The sequence below is a fragment of the Pezoporus wallicus genome, unplaced genomic scaffold, assembly GCF_028554395.1.
Source record: "Pezoporus wallicus isolate ANWC-B61680 ecotype Strahan unplaced genomic scaffold, APGP_CSIRO_Pwel_v1 contig_2871, whole genome shotgun sequence".
NCBI lineage: Eukaryota > Metazoa > Chordata > Aves > Psittaciformes > Psittacidae > Pezoporus > Pezoporus wallicus.
This window is the reverse complement of record NW_026640775.1, coordinates 2,670,841-2,690,949: the sequence shown is the minus strand read 5'-3', so window position 1 is coordinate 2,690,949 and position 20,109 is coordinate 2,670,841. Positions and strand designations below refer to the sequence as shown.

The window sequence follows — 20,109 nt, the reverse complement described above, 5'->3', positions numbered from 1 at the left end:
TCTACTTATTTACTGCCAGAACAAAAGCCTTATTTGTCAGATATTTTTCACAGATTAAGCAGCATTGTAGAGAAAGGGCAAAGCTTAGTCCCTGTGAACGATTTGGTTCATGCAGTGTACTGCTGAGCTAAGTGGAGATACTAGCCAAAACCTGAATTCAGATCATAGTGCTCCCTTCAGTGTAGGGTTTGGCCATAGACTGGCAACCTGTGGGGGCATTCTCCACCTGTGATGATAGGTCTACTTTATAAGGCCCTCCACTGGGTTATTGCACAAGATCTCCATGTCCTCGCTCTCCCACTGCTTTCTGGACCTTTTGTTTGAGGTTCCTCCTCAGTGCAATCCACACGTCATCTGCTCTGTCTGTAACAGATAAAAAAGAGAAGTTGTTGAGATGTCCCTTCAGTAAGCACAAGACAGATTAATGCAGTGCTTAAAAGCTAGGTAGTTCCTTGCCTCCAAGTGCTAGCTGGTTGCAGGCTTTCCTAGCCTCTGTGCTCCTCTTGCAGCTCCCTCCAAGTGATGGACCTGAGCCTCTATTCACTGTCTGTGCATGAAAAGGATTATAGTTTCTAAATAGCCCCAAATGACCCCCTTCTTTTCTCCCCTTTCCCCTTATCATAAACCATAAAGCAATACGTTTATTTATCAATGAAATGAAGCACGGGGGAAGATAATTTGAAAATACCAGTCTATACCCTGCTAAGGCTTTACCTTCCCTTTCACTGCCATGCTGACCATGGAGTTACAGGGGCTGAACAGAGGCAGCTGTCATTTTCCTGCTCCCCATCTGCTGTCAGCACTCCTTTGGGGACTCCCTGGCTCTCCCCACAGATAAGATTCAGCCACCTTTGCCTTTCTGGGGGCCGAGCCAGAGTCTTATCCCCATGCAGGTGGTTTTCTTCCTCCAGGGCCTCTATCTCATGCATTTGAGCCCACTCAGGTTTGATGATTAGAGGCAAAAGGCATCGCCTTGGTGGGTGGGGGATGCTGGAGCTCCAGTCCTCCATCAGCCTTTTGTGATACGCCACTGTATTGGCACAGGACTCCCTCATGTACATCACCCTTGAGGTGCAGACTCATCTTCACCCCTGAACTCCTGTGCATGACACCACACTTGGTGTTAAAAGAGCATTTTCCTTTCCTTAGGTTTGCAGTCCTCTCTGTCTCTGCTGTGCAGAGCACAGACGATCAGACGGGCCAGGGTGAGCACTCTTCAGCTGGCCTTTTCAGCCATGGGGGTCTCTTAAATTCAGAGTTTGAGCACATGGGTCTAGGTCAGGCCAAAGATAATCTGGGAGCAGTGGTCCATAAGGCAGTAGCAGTCTCCAAAGGGAAGGCTCTGCGTTAGGTCAGGAGATGAATAGCTCATCTGAGTCAAAGCTTGTTTTGTTTGGAGTTGACGTGGTTTAAGAGGAGTCAAACACAAACATCATGCTTGCCACATTGGATTGGAGATTTTGAAGGTAATAGTGTTGTTATAATAGGTATGTGAACTTGAGAAGGTTTAATTATTATTGTGGCTTCTTCATGGAATGTATCCAGTGCCTAATTTCTCAGTCTTCAAAGGCTTTGCAAACACTAAATCGCACACGAACGCTACTCTGTAATATAAATAGAAACTTCTTGTGACTGTGGGATAAGGGGAGATAAAAGGTTAGTGATCTGTGGGAGGCCACAGGGAAGCCACTGTCAGGAAATGGGCTGCTTGTATCCTGGTCCTCTCTTTTGGCACTGAATTCAGAGTTTGAGACCACAGCTCCTTCGTTTGCTCTTCTGTGGGTGAGACAGTTGGCTGTTAGGAAAAGAAAAGATTGCTGGGAGCAGCAAATTCACATAGGGGCATGGTATGGGCAAGTGGAGATAGCAGAGATGGGGAGGTTTCTGCAAGATGAGCTCAGTGGTGAATCCGTTGCATGTGGGATGCTCCACTGACTGTGGGTTATGGCACCCCAAATGCACCCACAGCCTCAGGCAGTTGGCTCTTGAATCTGGAATACACTATGTGCCAAGAATAGCGTAGCTTTATGTCGGAAGTCCCTTTGTGCTAAGAGCATTGTGCACAGTGAAATATGTACTAAACGCTTTATAGTGTGCATCCACCTAGCTCTTTGTGCACTCCTTTCCAGGTATAGGTGGGTCATCTTGAGTTAGCAATGCAAAGACCTCCAATAAATCATTTGAGGAGAAGTTTCAGTCGAGCAGTTTTTGCTCAGCTCACTTTTGAAACGTAAGAGATTGATGCAGCAGCAGAGGTACAGCAAACAGGGAGGAACAGCGTAGCTGAAATCAAGAGTGTAGGAATGGCTGGGGCGGCTGACTGAGTAGATGGCTGGAGGCAGTCTGCTGTGGTACAGGAGATACAGTTCAACTACTCGTGTTCACCCACATTCATGCACTTACAGGCATAGGCTGGTGTGAGATGTAGCAATGCATCTCTTCAGTGCAGACACCAGAGGAAACGGGGAGGTAGGAAGAGAAATGTAGCTAAAGTCTGGGAAGGATGCAGGATGGCCACGGCTACCAGGTAGCAGTCTGATAGGACAGACTGTGGTTTTATTATCAGGGTTATAAATCATGTTTTCAATATAGCCTCCCCAGAGCTGGTCGTGAGCAAACACAAAGACTCAAGACTTTTATACTTAGGTGTGAAATGAGTCCATGTCAAGAAAGTGAGTTTTACATCTGGCTCACATGCTTGTAAAGGAGTAAACTTTGGAAAGTGCTGGCCATGACATGAAGTTGACATCTGGAGTGCAGTTCCCTGACCAGTTCTCTTCCTTTTCATGGTCTGGGCAGGATAAAGGAGGACATTAAGGGCTCTGAAGGGCAAGCGCAACCTAGTCTACAGCTCTGGCCCCCTCTTTGCTTGGGGATGATGTTCACTCAGGTAACACTGGTGCTGTCAACATGCAGGGCATGATTCCTGAGAGCAGGCTACACACACTGGAGTCATGGGCAGCTGGATGGATGATCAGACCAGCATTATCAGACTGATGGGTGCTACCTGCAGGGTGCTGCCATGCTAGAAACACAGCCTGCTGCTGCTTCACACGGTGTCCTAACAGGATGTGCTGTGGAGGGTGGGCTGCGATAGAAAGAGAGATCCTTTTCCCTCCTGTGCTTTAAAGAAAAGACATGGGCCAAAGAACTGTGTGGCCTCTTTTTTGTGTGCAAAAAGATCATCATTAAGTTATTCTTGCAGTTTTAGGACATGTTTTTGTAACAAGAAAAACTTGAGGTAGGTGTCATAGGGAGTGGCCATGTAAGACCTCAGGGTTGTAGTTGGCCAGTCACACACCCTGCTGAATGTTGTATGCTGTGGAATTTTATCCCTCTGAAAGCAGTGAATCTGCTCATAGGCAGACATGATTGGACAATCAGGTCCATCATGACAGACCATAAAATCCCACAGGAAGCTTCTAAGAAGTAGGCATTGGGCATCTGTCATTTCCTCTTTCTTCCTTCTCTTTGCTTTTCTTCTTCCCCCTCCTCTCCCGCATCACAAAACTGGAAATGAATGTGCTATATTGTAAATATTTTTCTTTAAAATAGTAAAAGCAATGATAATAGCTTTTACTGAAGCCAAAAAGCCTTTGCTGGTGACTGTGGAGCAGGCTCCAGCTGTCCACTTGTGTGCTGCATGTTGTATATAATATACTATCCCCATAAAGACTGAAGAAGCTTAACTTTCCCTGTCACATCACATCTTTGGCTTGAAGTCGGTGAAGCTGTTCTTTAAATATTCAGTATTGCCTTAAACCAGGCCTGTGTCACACCATGCGCATTATAGAATATTTTCAATTTTTAAATCTAATGTATATGGACTTTGCACTCATGAACTGTGCTGAACTGACAGCAGCAGTGACGGGAAGTCCTATTTTACTTGCGGAAGGGGTGAAGTGTGTGGAAAGCAGCTTTAGTGGCTGCTTTCCACACACTGGGGTATGCTGATGGTTTCATGGGTCCATTGCTAACCTGTGTGTGAGGCATGGTGTTCCTCCCCTGGGCTGACAAGCTCCAGTGTGGAGCTGCATTGCCAGAGCTCCTCCCCATCCCAATCCAGGGCTGCAAGGCAGTGCCAGCCTGGGGCTTGCTGCTGCCTTTGCTGCTCTCTGGGAGCCTGCTCTCCAGTTCTGGATTCCCAGAATCAGAATCAGCAACAAAAATATCCTCAAATATCCCCCACTTCGCTGTTCAGTTTGTTTTCTACGTGTCTACCGCATACAACGTGCTGTTTTCCTCTCCCTGTTCCTGCCAGCAGAGCAGTTTGTGCGTTGGCTTGTGTTGCATACATTACGGAAGTGTTTATTTGGCTTAAATTAAAAACAAAGTAAAATTGGCAAGGCCTTTCGTCAGGCAGATCAGCTCCTCGGTCTGTTCTTCAGATGGCTTGCAGGCGGTGGTAGAAGAGTGTGAATAAGCCAGGGGGCAGTGAGGCAGGGATCCCCACCGAGACCCTTGTGTGATCCCACAGCCCTCAGGAGCCAGGTCCATGGAGTTAAAAGATCAACTGGGATTTTTTATGTTTTCTGGGGGTTTTTGTAATGATGCACTCAGTAATTTATTGGCCTTTCAGATGCACTTAGTTGATACAGTTGAGACATTTTCAGGTGCAGAAGAACCAGCAATGCTGTGAACAAGTAACCTTCCCTTGCAGAGCATTGCTGTACTGACCACATCTCTGAAGAGCGGAGATGGCTGACACAAACTGATGGAGGGGGCTTGCCTTTCTGTGCTTAGCTACAAATTCAAGGTTGCCCTTTCTGTTCAGATATACCATAGCTTTTACAGCTGGCAATGAGAACTTGTATAGATTGGGCTTCCCAGATGAGACCTGTGGCTGACTGCTGGAGACCAGACCAGTGAGTCCCGTCATGGAGATGGTTTCACATCCATGGGCTTTGGGGTGCACTGGCCACGATCAAAGAGTGTTTCAACTCTTGGTATATTCTTTGGAAGAAAATGGAGAAGAAAAAACATATTAGCAAGGAAGAATAGAAGCAGCAAAATGTGGTAGGGATTGAAAACAGTACACGTGCATCTCAAACAAGATGTTGACACTATACTACATTTTACAGAGTATGAATAAATACTGCCATACAGTGTGTGCGTGTGTCTGTCAGCTTCCTCATCTGTTCTTGGCACTGATCCTGGTGCACAGTTTTTGCTCTGAAGAATGTGCACCATAACTGGAGGAGGAAAAGGGCACCAGGGCATGCAGTGAATTGTCCGAGGTTACACTGTGGAATAAAATAGAGAGCAATCATTCCCATCCTGCTTCCAGTCATCTGCCTGTTGGGTACCAAGGTCATAATGCAGCCTTTTATGCTTACTTACAGCCAGCCCCCTGTGAAGTTCAGTGCTTTATAGGTATTCATTATTTAAGCTTTGAATTATCTCTGATAGAGGAATGTTATAATAATTGTTAATATAGATACTATTTGAAATGTAACCAGAGATAATATAAGAAAGGCAAAAGCAAGATCTAAGCCAATCGGTTCTTGGTATAATGTGATTAAATGAGGTTTAAACATGAAAGGCATTAATACAGCTTTAATGGCATGAATCGGTTTGGGTTTTTTAAGAAGCAGTTGAGGAAACACAGCATAAAAGGGTGAACTCCTGGTCGTACTGAAACGGATGGGAGCTTTGCTACTGATTCGAGAGAGGCTTGAGTTCCTCTAGCCTTGCATCAGCAGTGCTGCTGAGCTGCCTGCCCTGCCAACGTCATTCTTGCTGATGCTTTCCCTCCCTACTCACTGTGCAGCTTCCTCTGATGCTGGATGTGTCACTGAAGTTGCACTGGGGAAGTGCTTGGGGAAGAATGAAGATGAAGTAATGCTGCTGCCTGTATCTGGGCCTAAATGGCATCCTGATTTTTATTCATTGTTCAGTACAGGAGTCAGAGGTGCCTCTGTCTCAATCCACTGAAATGAGACTAGTCAGATGCTTAATTTCAACAACACGCTTTAGTGCTGTAGTGGTTTGGGTCTGAAGAGTCTGAATTTAGTGCAGCTCCTTTTTCTCTGCTTTTGCAATTATTGTTAAAGCTGGATCTTGCAGCCAGCGCTTCTATGCCGTTGTTTTGCCTTTTGGAGAAAAAGAGAGGAATTTACTTTTGTTGTCAGCAGTGTTGCTGGCAGTTAGATTGGCCAGTGCTAGTCTTGGCAGTGCACATCTGCTGTGACAGAGTGGGCTGAGGGAAGGGGATCCGGAACTCTCCTGCTGCTTCGAGGTGTCTGCAGTTAATCTGGGGCAAGACCAAGGAGTCACCTCTGAGGCACATCTGCTTCTGCTGCAGATCTGATCCTTCAGGCTTTCTGCATGCACAGCTTCTCCTGGAAATTATGAGAATGCAGGGCTACAAGATTGGTTCTATCATGACAATTTCCTGGCAGAAAGAAAAGACAGAAACTATTTTTAAATGAAAGCTTTGAATCAGAAGAATATTGCAGAGTGCAGCAAAAAATTGTGTTAAACCCCTAAAATCATGGACTCGGCAGTTTTCTCATGCCAGCGGTTTTCTTCTCTCCATGGTTTTAAGGCTGTGATTTTCGAGGACTGGGCTGAGCATTTTTCAACAAGACATTTCTATTCTCTCTGGTGCACATTATCACAGCATCATCATCATTTTCTGCGTCAGTCAGGTTAGAGAGGGGTGATATGTGCTGTGGTGTGTTCGCAGGGATGGGGCTTTGCAGAAAAACCTGTAGCTCTGCCTTGCGCGCAGTCATTCCTCTGTAAGTTTGCCCAGGAGTTCATTATTGAGCTTTTATTTTTTTTTCCCCCAGATTTGTTTTTATGTTCCTACCTCGGTGTACATTTTTAACTTTTTCTTCCAAGTTTCACTGCTCAGTGGTCACCTGGGAAAAGCAAATAAGAGAAAGTGTGTGACTTCTTCTTAACACTGGAAAATTATGTCCTCTTTTCCCCATCACTCGCTTTTGTATAGCTTAAGAATGACCCAAAGGGCTCTTGCTCAGGTTTTCATTTAAAACAAACCATCTGATTTGATCTGAGATCATTATTTTCCCCTAAAGCACTCTCAGAGTGATCTGAAAGTGTGAAAAAAGACAGTTTATAACCGCAATTGTTTCCTTACCTTTGATAGAGTGGTCACTAGTCAACAGAGGTAAAATTCACTGCCTTGGAGGGAGGCACTTTAGTTAATTAGTTACCATCAGTACTGTGCTAAGAGACTTCACTGCTGCTTTCCCATATATATTTGCCTGCTCATCTCACTTGCTGGCTTTACTGATCCTGGTCCCCATACTGTCTGTGGTTTCCCATACCCACCCTGCGAGGAAGCACCCGGAACCACTTCAGTGGAGGGGAGACAACAAGCATCATTCTCTAGGGCCATTTTAGAATCATAGAATCACAGAATGGTTTTGGTTGGAGAGAATGCTTAAGATCATCCAGTTCCAACCCCCCTGCCATGGGCAGGGACACCTCACACTAGACCAGGTTTCTCAAGGCTCTGTCCAGCCTGGCCTTGAACCCTGCCAGGGATGCCACGTTCACAGCTTCCCTGGGCAACCCATTCCAGTGCTTCACCACCCTCACAGTAAAAAACTTCTTCCTAATATCTAACTTGAACTTCTCCTCTTTCAGTTTAAACCCATTACCCTTGTCCTACCACTACAGACCTTCATGAAGAGTCCCCAGCATCCTTATAGGCCCCCTTCAGATACTGGAAGGTTGCTATGGGGTCTCCACGCAGCCTTCTCTTCTCCAGGCTGAACAGCCCCAACTTCCTCAGCCTGTCTTCATACAGGAGGTGCTCCAGTCCCCTGATCATCCTCATGGCCCTCCTCTGGACTTGTTCCAACAGTTCCATGTCCTTTTTATGTTGAGGACACCAGAACTGTACACAATATTCCAGGTGAGGTCTCACGAGAGCAGAGCAGAGGGGCAGGATCACCTCCTTGGACCTGCTGGTCACACTCCTTTTGATGCAGCCCAGGATACAGTTGGCTTTCTGGGCTGCAAGCGCACACTGAAGCCGGCCCATGTTCATTTTCTCATCAACCGACACCCCGAAGTCCTTCTCCGCAGGGCTGCTCTGAATCTCTTCTCTGCCCAACCTGTAGCTGTGCCTGGGATTGCTCCAACCCAGGTGTAGGACCTTGCACTTGGCATGGTTAAACTTCATGAGGTTGGTATCAGCCCACCTCACAAGTGTGTCGAGGTCCCTCTGGATGGCATTCCTTCCCTCCAGCGTATGAACTGAACCACACAGCTTGGTGTCATCGGCAAACTTGCTGAGGGCGCACTCAATCCCATTTTCTGTGCTCTGGAAACCTTAGGGGCTGGGTGAGCCTACTTCACAGGTCTTGCTCTTTTGCTAACGTGAAGTTTTCCTGTGCTTTCAAATTGTAGTTTTGGTTGCATGTTTCTGATGCAGTCTTTTAGGAATTTTTCCCCCTTTTTTTTTTCACCCACATGTCCCTTTGCACTCTTCCTTAGTGCTTAGTGCGTTACTTGACTGCCTCCTTCCTTCTTTCAAGGGGCTGGATTTCCCTGCCACTCTCTAACCAGGAGCATGCAGCTTTTGGTGCCACTCTGCATTGTTCTCACTGGTCATTTTTGGGGGGCTGTGGGGTGAGGTAGCTGTGTCGCACACCCTGGCGTACCATCTCTTCTGGAGTGCTGAGATGGCATTGCGTACACATCCTGTTTGCGGGGAACCATCTTCTGCAAGCCTTTGGGAGCTTACTGGCAGCTTGGGTATGTCACACCACACCATGTAAACCACCAGGTGAAGGCCAGCCTGGTGATGAGCAATGCACCGGATCCAGTCCTACCCTTTGCCATTTGCAAATGTGAGGTTAAACAGAAGGGAAAACCAACCCAGCGTGTCTTTTGGTTTGAAAACTCAGGGGAGAGGAAGCTGAAAAGCCTGGCATTCACCCAGCTTCTGCTTCTTTCCAGGCGACCTGGTGTCTCGAGCGATGCACCACCTCCAGCCTCTCAACGCCAAGCAGCATGGGAACGGGACACCAATGCACCAGAAGCAGGGTTCCTTCTATTGGGAGCCAGAGGCTCTGTACACCCTCTGCTACTTCATGCACTGTCCACAGATGGAGTGGGAAAACCCTAACGTGGAGCCGTCAAAAGTCACGCTGCAGACTGAGAGGTAAGAGCACTTAATGTCGTGGTGAAGACCTTTTGTTAATAAATCAACTTGGCTAGGTAATTGCTAATTACAGCTGGCGTGTGAGAGGCTGCGGAGTGGTCTGGTTTGGTTTAGGATCACCTCTTTGAAATCTGTTTCTCTCACCAAAGCGCTGCGTGGCTGAACCAATATATATCAAAAGTGACACCCAGTGGCTACATACAGCAAATTGGTTCCAGATGTGCACTCGGGAGAGATTTCCTTTTCCTTTCGTTGTTGCTCAGCTATTCTGTGTTTTGGAAAAGAAAATGAGAACTTCTATTTCTGGCCTAGCAGGTTTGGGTTTAAATGTGTTTCTTCTATGCGTTAATAGGGCTCAACAGCTGTGACTGGGGAAGTGGAAAATGAATAGAGTAGTGTGTGGAAAGGAGAGGTTGTTAAAAGATGCTGGGCTCCAGCCATGCCGAGTACCCAGGCACAGGAGTAACCTGGGGAATGCCGTGGCCGGTGATGTGGCAGGCTCCGGTTGTGCTACTGTTGTCCCCGCTCCAGGGATGGCCAGGGATGTTGAGACATGCTTGAGGCCTCATTGGTCTCAGAGTTTGCTGTAAGGTGAGAACAATATACCACTGAAGCCAGTGATGGGGTTACCAACACCGGCAGGCAGACAAGGTGCCCAGCACAGGGCAGCTCTTCACCCAAGTGCTGTAGAAAGCAACCAGGACAGCCTGCTGGCCAGGAAAATAAAGCCATCTCCTGTCAGAAGCCCAGCAAGCCCTCTACTGATGGAAGCCTCCACTTGTGTGCTGAGGCACAGAATCACAGAATACTTTGGGTAGGAAGGAACCTTCAAAACTCATTTAGTCCAACCCCCCTGCAGTGAGCAGGGACATCTTCAACTAGATTAGGTTGCCCACAGCTACACCAATGCTATGCTATTTCCCTGCCATGCTCCTCCCCAGCTCTAAACCAGGCTTCCCCAGTACTGAGACAAGAGGACCAGCAGGTGCTTGGAGAGTGCTGGGTATGCATTTTGAGAATGGGTATCATGGTGATGCAGATGCAAGCTGTTTTTTCAAACTGGGCTCTAGATTTACATCCCAGTACATATATTGCACTATACATGTGTGCCAAACTGTCATCTGCATGTATGCCCTGAGAACTGCACGTATAGGGTTTGCTTATTGTTTCAGTATGAGGTCTGCATCTCAAAAACAGCATTTGAGAATCTCATCATATGTGTAATTGTAAATGGTATATAATATGATATCTTCATGGAAATACTTTTGTAATGATTCACAGAAAAGCATACAAGATGAAATTCTGGCATTAATAATGTTACTGGGAATTCTGCCATTTGCCTTTGGATGGCATTTTGTTTCTTTTCAAGTTTGGGTCGCTCCGTGGGCATGTTTGTTGCTTTTTGCTCTATTGTTCCCAAAGTATGAAAGAATCCATAATTCTCTCTTTTTTCCAGATTAATTTTAATTTCATGGTTTGTCATACAGCGTTGTTATTGCAGAAGGCAAAAATTTGTGTCCAAGAGTGGTCAGTATGCACAAAAGATAACCAAAATTAGAAAATGCCCTCATTTGATCTATAGTCCCCATCCATGGGAGAAATGCCACTGGGACCAGTGGGAATATATATAAAAGTGAATAGGGCTGAGGCTCTGGTTTTGTAAGATTTCGGCAGATTTCTCTGTGAAAAGTGAAAAGGGCAGGGGAATATTTGAAAAATCACTTTTAACATTTGCTTTAATGGGTTTTCCTTTCTCTGAGGTCACCTTTATGCGTGTTCTCTTGGTTAGAGCAGTTGAACTGGTGACTATTTAAAGTGATTGTTCTTCTTTGCTTTATTTTGAATACTCCATCTGGCAAGACATCTTCCTTTGGCAGGGCAGTGAACAACTGCGGTGTGCGGTTAGGGCCATAGCAAGTACTCAGTGTTATTGCCAAGAGCTTGTGGTCACTTTTGGAAGGAGCGGATATGTCTCCTGTTGCCTAATCAAGCATGCGTTAGTACTTAGTGCTGGAATGGGGGTGATGCAGGGTTAAGCATGAGCCTGGATATTTCCATGGGGTTGTGCTCTGGAGCTTCACCAGATGGATGTAACCATCCTGTGCTGCAGAAAGGAGAGTGGTGAAGCTGACTTCTCTTTAGTGCTGTGAGGAGCATTCCTAACCTTTTCCCATCAGTTTTTTTTTTTTTACATGCAAGCATGCTTTGTGGTCCATTACTTATTTATGATGGTTTTGGTTTCTGTGATAGTTTTTGTGTGTTGCAGGGAAGTGGGTTTGTTAAACATGACTTTTTCATATGCAGAATATTTGCCAGCTTTGTGCTATAGCTATACGTTGTATTCTGTCCCTTCTTCTCCAGCTGTGTCAATTGGTTTTATGTTGAAAGAAGCCCAGAAGGAAGCAAGGAGGTCCAGGCATCTTTCCCCACCCTTGGCCTCTCTGTATCCCTGCTGGTGCAGAGAAGCCAGGAATACATAGATCTGATTGTAGGCAGTATTCCCATGAAATGGGGATTGTTCGTGGCTTATATGAAGCCAAACTGGCTGCTGTCTTGGCTCCCTCCTCTCTGACCATGCAGGCCCAGGGTTGAGAGTGTTGTGGGATGCAGCCAGAGAGCTTTCCCGCTGCTTGCAGGGCTTGGCTGGCTCCATAAGAGCTGTTCCTGTCTTTCCCACCCATTTCCAGCCCACCTGGACTGCAGTTTTGAACCAGGTTGACTTAAGAGGCTGCAAAGGCTCTGCATGTTCTTCTGTGGAGGCTGGATATGGGAGGGAAACTGGTGTGGCGGTGGTCCCGTCTGGCTTAGCACTTTCCAGCACAGAGAGTGGTACCTCCTCCAAAGTCTTGGGGGACACATAAACGGGATGTTTTCATTTGAATAAATCTGGCTCTTTTTTTTTCTAGGGAGTGTTTCTTTGTATTTGCTCTTCATGGAGGTAAAGAAATGAGATTGCAGTGTATTTTTAATAGTGTTTGTCTTTACATAAAATAAAAGGGAAAAATGATTATACACTGAAGCTCTTGCTTGGGGGGGGGTGGGGTGGATGGCTCCTTCCGTGGAAGGTGAAGGTGGTGGAAAGTGGCCAGGATTGCTCAGAAAACCTGGAAAATATTCCCCACTTCCTAAGCGCCAAGAAACTCAACCATAAGATGGATATGTGACACCCTGCTACCCCAAATTTATATTCTTCTTTCAATCTGGTCACTTTGTAAGAAACACTGATTTTTTGGCTGTGTGCAGCACCAACACAAGGTAGTCCTGCTGGGGTGGGTTATCTAATGGCCCCAGGTACCATGTAGACAGCTATTCTGGTAGCATGAAGTTACAGGCAGGGGTTTGGACCAGTCTGTGGGGAATGTAGACAGCTATTTTAGCAGGCATGAAGGTACAGGGAGCATGTGGGGTAGACTTGTTTGTGGGGTTCTCCTTTCCAGGCATGACATGATGGAGGCATTTCTCTTTGTGCCAGGTATTGCATGCAAAAGCACTGCTCCCTCCGCATGCAGGCAGCTGTTTTCTTTATTCGTTTTCCCTGGAATTAGAAATAAAGGAATTGTAGATGAAACCACTTTTGCCAAGATATCTTTCTTGCTTGCTGCTTCTGGTTTAATAAAAGGATCTGTCTTGTGGTTGTGTTTTGCTTCTCAGCCTCTATAACACTTCCAAAATTATGGCAAGTAATTTCTTAAGGACCGGAAAGCGCAAATCTGTAGCTGCAGATTTGTGTGATGTTTTTTTCTGTAAGTGGTTCCTTACCCACTTCTATCCACAGCTATATTGACAGAGTCCTCATTACTTCCTAACTCTCCATGTTCCCCATTAACAACTCATTGAGAAGCAGCAGCTCAGCAGCTCAGCCGGTCCAGAACCACTCATTAATTCTGCACACAGGCAGCAAAGTTCCTTCTCCACCGCTTCCTCTGCTGCTCCACCTTGGAGGAGCATTAACTCCCTGTACTACTCCAGTGCTTCCTCTGCCGCTCTGCTTTGGGGGAGCATTAGCTCTCTATACCACCCCACAGCTTTTAGCTTTTCTCCTCAAATCTTCATTGAGTTGATGGGGATGTGTCTGGTTCTAACCTTTGTTTCACTTCTCCCTCACTACTTTTCCCTGTATGTGGAGCAATCCCTTTGGAAACTCCCATCGGCAATTGCTTGCTTTTTATTTTCGTGCCTGCCTTCCATGTGGACACACACAAAAATATGCATGTCCCTTACGCATGCACACATGCAAATTACAGCGTGTAGTCACTGATGATTAACAGAAAGGTTTGGGGTTATTGTCTGAATTTTGGTTCGTGCTTTGGATACTTATTAGTGTACCTGGTTAATTAATGTGAGGAGTGCTCCACTACTATAAAATAACTTGAACCCTTTCAAAGCATCTTCATAACTGGTACATGTCTGTAGTACAGATTATACCCATAGAACAATTTCAGTAAGAAGGTAACTAGGAAAACGTGTCTTTGATTTAAATTATTATGTGGTACAAACTCCATGGATAGGGCAGTCTCCAACAAAGGCCCACAGAGAGTGGAGGGAATGATGGGGAGTGCTGATGAAGAACAGGTAAAGCACTAGCACTGGGAATGTGGAAATCCTGCTATGAAACCTGAATGAACCTAGCAGCCTATACCTGAAGAAGGGGTATGCTGCTTGATGTGTCAGTATGGCATAGTCCCATATAACCCTATATATTTTTATCCACCGTCTAATGGAAAATTTCACATGGTAAAACCGTGACTTCGCTGAACTCAGAGTTACACTGGAGTTGATATGAATGGGAACTACTGAAAAGAAATCCCAGATCCATCTTTACATAAATCCTCTAGGTTTGCTTCCTAAGTATCAAACTTACCACTCTTTAATGATCCCTTCAGAAATGGTGTTGGCAGCTGCTTGCAGCATATGAGATAGCACATGTTATGAGAAATAATTCAGGCAAGTATTCATAGCTCGACTGTCAGATGCCATATACCCTTTCTGGGCTATGACTGTATTCTACATCTATAGACTTATGCTGTCCATGGGATGGCTAGAGGATATTTTAAATAGAGAAATTGCCTGCAGCACTGCGACAACAGCCCATTACTGGGGCCGTTCTGCGCCATGCTCCCAACGCTGGCGTCTCTTCAGGAATTTATGCCACAACCAGCCCTGTCAAATCTGATGTCAAAACTGGCTGTGAAATATTTCCCTGTTGTGGTTGCTGGCTGAGTCATCACTTCGACTCGGTTGTATTTCAAACTTCGGTCATTAATATTTTTAACGCAGGAGAGGCAATAGCAATGGTGCATTCAAATGCTGGATGCAAGTTTAAAACCCATGACTTGCAGATTGCCTTGTGAAGACTCTGGAGCACTGATGTCTTGTAGAATCATAGAATGGTTTGGTTTGGAAAGGACCTTAATGATCATCTAGTTGTCTTGGTACAGAAAAGCAACTCCCCCTGCCTAGGCAAGTCTCATCAAGGGTTGTGCAAGAGCAATGAGATTTGTTCCTTTGGCCTGAACAGAATGTAGAATTGGCTTTTTCAAAGGTCTTCTACTTGGGTTACCCTTAGCTTTGTTTCTGGGGCAGCAGAGGAGCTGCCTAGGGATAGCTGCATGGACTTGGGTGGTGCTCCAGTTGGCACCGCTGGGTCCCTGGGTGGGATTGAGACTGGAAGCTTTTTGAAGGCATCAGAAAATAATTGCTCTCTCTGAAGACAAGTAGCTTATGTTGTAAATATAAACCAGGAGTTTTGCAGTCCAGAAACCCATCTGAAATGTATGATAAACATTGGAAAAAACATGCTTTTCTATCCTCCAATAACACTAAAAGCGGACTAGAATTGCATATATGGTTTCATCATGTGCTCTAAATCAAAACTGTCGGAACTGAGGATGCTTTTCAATTTCTATATTGGAATTTTCTTTAAAAACCATTCATGAAAACATAACTAATCAAACCAATGAAATCTTTTTATGATGTTAAAGTTGCTGACTCATATCTGCAAGCAGAAACATCTCTCTGCCTTTGTTTAGATAGGCTTTTTCTTGTAAAAGTACAGTCTTACGTTTCTCAGGAGCACCGTTAATTCTTGTTCGTTTTTGCAGTTGTACACAGCAGTGACCTGCATGCAGTGCTTTGGCTACCATTGCCATGAAGGTTTGCAGTCACCACTCCTTGGCTGGAGTGATTGGAGAAACTCAAGACTCACCACAGCAATAGCTAAAGGATTCTGCAAATAGAAATCTCTGAAGCAATTGTCGTAATTGAACTGTATAGAACATGTTTAAGGTAGAGCAAAGTCAGATCTCTATAGCTGTGTCCACAGCTGGTGAAACTGAGGGGTGGACAGCAGAAGGCAGCTGTGGGAATTCACAGCTGAGTAGGATTAGCCCTCAGGAGTTTCTCCATTTCTGTCATGATGCAGACCATCAAGCTGGTCCTCTCTGTAAAAGCTGATTTAATATATGCATAAGCATGTGTGTGTGTGGTGGGGCAAGGCTTTGGTATCAGAAGAAGAGCAATGTGGAGTGCCTCTACATTTCCCCTGTAACATCTGCATTCCTGATGAACCATTTTGTGTTTAGAAGTGCCCCAGAGACATCGGCCCTGAGAAAGACAAGATACAGGTTTGATGTCCCGTTGGGCAGGAAGGGGTTGTCAACCCCACTGAAAGGAGGGTGCCAGAGAGAGGCATGGGTGAGAGCCAGTGTGGACCTGCCACATGTGAGGGTGATGTGGAGAAGGACAGAAGGACATGTGATAGACTGGACTGGGGAGTCAGGCAAGCAGCTGTCCCTTGTGCAGGGTGCCAGCTGGGTATTGTCTGCAGATCTGCACAACACAGGAACTCCTGGCTCCCTAAGCTATCCCAAAATAGATGCAAGAGGGGCACTGGGCAGCAGGAAGGAACAGGAAGGAATGCTGTGTGAAGAGAGGAACCAGGGATGTGAGGGTTTGTGGAGCATTCATAATTCTTTTCAAGTAGGGACCTGGGTAGGGCATGCTTCAAGAGGAGCTGTCTGTCCCCTTGCTGAGGACTGGGGAGATAACACCCGTAAGGGACCAACCCTTTGGAATCTGCTTTTTGCTTGCCTCCCCCATCCTTCCTCCGCTTCCCAGCTCTTTTGTGTGGGATGGAGATTGCTCTGTGCAGAGATCTCTCCTGCATCCTGATCTGGCATGTTTTTCCCGTTAGATGACAGCTCAGGAAAACAAGCCAGTGCCAAAACCCATCTTTTTTTGGGATATTACTTCAGCTCATGCTTAACTTTGAACCTCAGTAAATTAAAGAGGATGGGAGCATGAGTTTAAAGTTAAGTGCAGGTATAGAGATGGGCTAGAGGCTCACTGACTCACACCCTGGTAAGGTGCTTCTGCAGCAGTTGTGCTGCTCCTGACTTCCTTCAGGCAGTCAAGCCCAGCACGTTCTTACCATGGTTAGGTTAATTTAATTAAGATATGCACTTCCAAAGCACGTAACTGGTGACTTATCTGCTGTGTGTCTGCTCTGGAACATGAAAGTACCAAACTCTTCTGGTTGTTGTCTGCCTTTGTACCAGAGATAAATCAGTGTATTGATGCAATGCATTAGCCTAACCCATTTTCACACAGTGTCATTTGAAAAGTGAAATGTTTCTTGCTGATGTCACATTGTCCTGTGGGTTATCGCACCCCTATAGCTTTGTGTTCCTTTTTCTTCTTTGGCACACAAACAGTATTTAAAAAAGAAAAAATCCCCTTCACGTGGTGCATAGACTCTTGGAGGGTATTTTTAACCTATTGCACTCAGCCATATTTGGTTCTCTTCTCATAATACAAATTCCCTGACATGCTCAGATATGCAGTTGGGATTTTTCTTTTCCCTTTGGAAAAAGGTAGGTATTGTGAACAAACCTCACATCCTCATGTAGGGGCTGAAATTGGCCTTTAGAAAAAATTCCCCTGCCTCTTCAGAACACTGATTCTCTTCCCTTTAGGGACTTACTGCACCAAACAGCTACGTTCGTTTCCATTTCTCTGTTGAAGTTTGCAAGATGAGGAAAGGAAAAAAAAATGCAGTTTTATAGTGCATTTATCACAGTTCCTGTGAATAATTTATTTGCTCTGCTCCTCACTGTGGTGAGGGCAGATTTTGTGCTGGGTGAGCTTCTGACCTGCACAAGAGGAGGAGGAAGCATGATCCCCAACCTAAGACCCCGGTTCAGCCATAGCCTTCTGCTTTTCCCTTCACCCAGCACATGTTATAGAAAGGTTCCGTACAAGCCTATCTTAATTTCTCTGGTCCAGACCATGTTTGCTCTTGCAAACCATAACCTAGAATTGAATTTCCCTTTCCTTGCACCAGGTTCTGTAGGTAGCTATATGCATTTTTACACTTCCAGTGTGATTTGCAGCTCCCTTTCCGCTGTTTGCTCAGCAAGTGATGAAAACAACTCCCACCGATCACTTGTCCCCAGCTACTTAACGCTGAGAGAGTGTCACTTCTGCTCTCACAACACATGTCACAGGTGACCTGGGAAGCAGGTCGTCTTCCAGGAGCAGATACACCGCTGCTTCTCCCTCCTCTGACTGCTGCTATCATCACGACAAATTAGGTGGGTTATAGAAGTCGTTTCACAGAACTGTGGGGGAAGATGCTCTGTCCTTATCTACCTCCTTATGTGGTCATGGCAGATCTGGGGAGAGCAAAAAGCCTTGGAAGGAAATGCAGCCTGGTCTTGAGGTGATGGATAGAATAATGATGAAAGTGGCAAGTTGGCTAAAAATGTCATATTTCAGAAAGAGGTTGCTCATTTAAGCTCCCATGAGATCTGGGGGCCAGGCATCCTAGCGAAAGTTAGTGGCCTCAGGGCTTCACTATCCTCTGGCACTTCTGAAATATCCCTCCTCAAGAGTATTAATATCAGAGCTGTGTAAAATCGAGCCTTCAGAAGAGAAATAAATGGCATAAAGAGCTATAAATAGGAAAATGATATTCCAGAATTAACATCTTCTTAAATAACTTTTCTCCTTTTCTGGTAAAGTTATATATTTAAAATGTAAAGTATTTGCCTACTGGGCACCTAATCCACACTTTTTTTTTCCCCTTTTTCTATGAAAAAGGACTGCAGAAGGAAAGGTGAAAAAGGGAAAGCAATATTGAACGAAAAGGAGCAGGAGAAGGGAAGGGAGCAAAAGCAGGGAATGGTGCTGCACTAATAAGAACATTTCCAATATTAGAATGATATACTGAGCTAATAAACAGAAGGAATATGCAGTTAAAGAGGATGGGGAAAGGAAGCCACATAGGGAATGAGGCAAAAGAAAAAGATTCAGAAGAAGGTAAGAGCAGGTTAATTGCAGACATTCCTTGAGGACAGTAGTCATTTACTAGTTTCATATCTTTTTGTTGTTGTCAATGTTCTATCAGTGTGTTAAAATACCAGTGTAGCCATGGTATTTACTTTACAGGGTGGATGAAACAGTCTCATTGTGTCCCTGTAGTTTTCAGCAGTCCTTTCTAATCACAGGACTTTCAGCACAGTTTTCAAGTAACTCTTGGACAGAAATACTGATTTTTAATGATTTTACAATTTTTAGAATTTTATAGTATATTGTTATAAAGAGGGGTTTCTCCTTTAAACCTTCCTGCATCCCTGCCCCACACAGACTTTGTCTCCTGTGTACAGCTGTGGAGGAGACACCCATTTTGGACACCCCAGCTGGGTGTTGAAGCAGATAAAAACCCTGTTGAGGACAGAAGGGCAGTAGCTACAGCCTTCATTGCTCTGGGGATTTTATCCACCTTGATCTAGCAGGCAGTGACCTTCCAAGGTGTTCAGCTGCAGATGTTTTCATTTATTTTATCTGCAAGCTAGGGCTAGTTTTTGTTTAAGGTTTGGCTTTTTGCTCTTGGTCCCCAAATAGTTTTTGGCATAGATGAAACAAACTGTATGTTGTGCGTTTTATCTAAGGCTTGGGCAGCTCTTGCTAGGATGCAGGGCTGTCTAAGACTTGTGAAGGACCACATCTTTGATAGCATCCACGCTTTGCTCAAGTGGCGGCTGTGGCTCACTCCCGCCACCCACTCTGGGGGCAGTTCTGTGTATTTTTGCTCAAGTGTCAGAACAGTTGGTACCCAGAGGTATAGCAGTTTCATGCCGCTTAAAGTGAAACAAACCATTCTAATTTCTGGCGCTGCTTGCAGGTAACTTCCACAGCACAGCTGCAAAGGTCCCTGCTTTCAGTGCTGAGCATGAGGTGCACAAGCTGGAGACTTACTGGGGCATCACCTCTCCATCCCTGGCATTTCAGGGTGGGGCGTCCTATCTCTCTACCCATCTTTGTTCTCCAGCCCCTATTGCAAAGTGGCAGGGGAGCGTACGCTGCCTGGCCCATCAGCTAGAGCAGGGCATGGTCTTGTGCTCTCTTTTTGGGATACACTGAGTGCAGGATGGGGTGAAGGGAGGGCTTGCCAAGCAGGTGCACTGATCTCATAGGAGTGCCATAAATGAATGTGGCTCATAAATTTCCCTCTTCAAATAATCCAGCTTCTGAGACAGGGTGAGACATTTTGATTTAGACCTGCTTGAAATTTGCTGAGCTGGTTTGCTCTCCCATGCTTTCAGTTCGCTTGTTTCTTTCGCTGTCTCTCTGTATATATATATATATTCTCACACACATGCACACACACTCACTCCGCTGCTCTCTTTACATATACCTGTTCTTTTGATGCTAGGGTACTGTAGTACTCATGTCTGTGTGCTTTCCCAGGCCGTTCATTGTGCTGCCTCCCCTGATGGAATGGATACGGGTTGCTGTGGCTCATGCAGGACACCGTCGCAGTTTCTCGGTGGACAGCGATGACGTACGGCAGGCAGCGAGGCTCTTACTGCCGGGAGTTGACTGCGAACCTCGACAGTTAAAGTAAGTCCACACAAAAAAATCAGCTGCTTTGTGCAAAGCGTGTCTCTAGTCACAGCAAGCAGGCA

The 20,109-nt window shown here is 45.6% G+C and overlaps 1 protein-coding gene across 3 annotated transcripts in view; it reads left to right on the top strand.

Moving 5' to 3' along the window:
- ABTB3 (ankyrin repeat and BTB domain containing 3) overlaps positions 1-20,109 on the top strand; it is a 169,519-nt gene that overhangs the window by 102,593 nt on the left and 46,817 nt on the right. For all 3 annotated transcript variants that reach the window (XM_057420538.1, XM_057420537.1, XM_057420536.1), the window contains exons 3-4: positions 8,938-9,142; positions 19,892-20,044. In XM_057420538.1, coding sequence (XP_057276521.1) covers positions 8,938-9,142; positions 19,892-20,044 — 358 coding nt within the window. The remainder of the gene's footprint in view (positions 1-8,937; positions 9,143-19,891; positions 20,045-20,109) is intronic.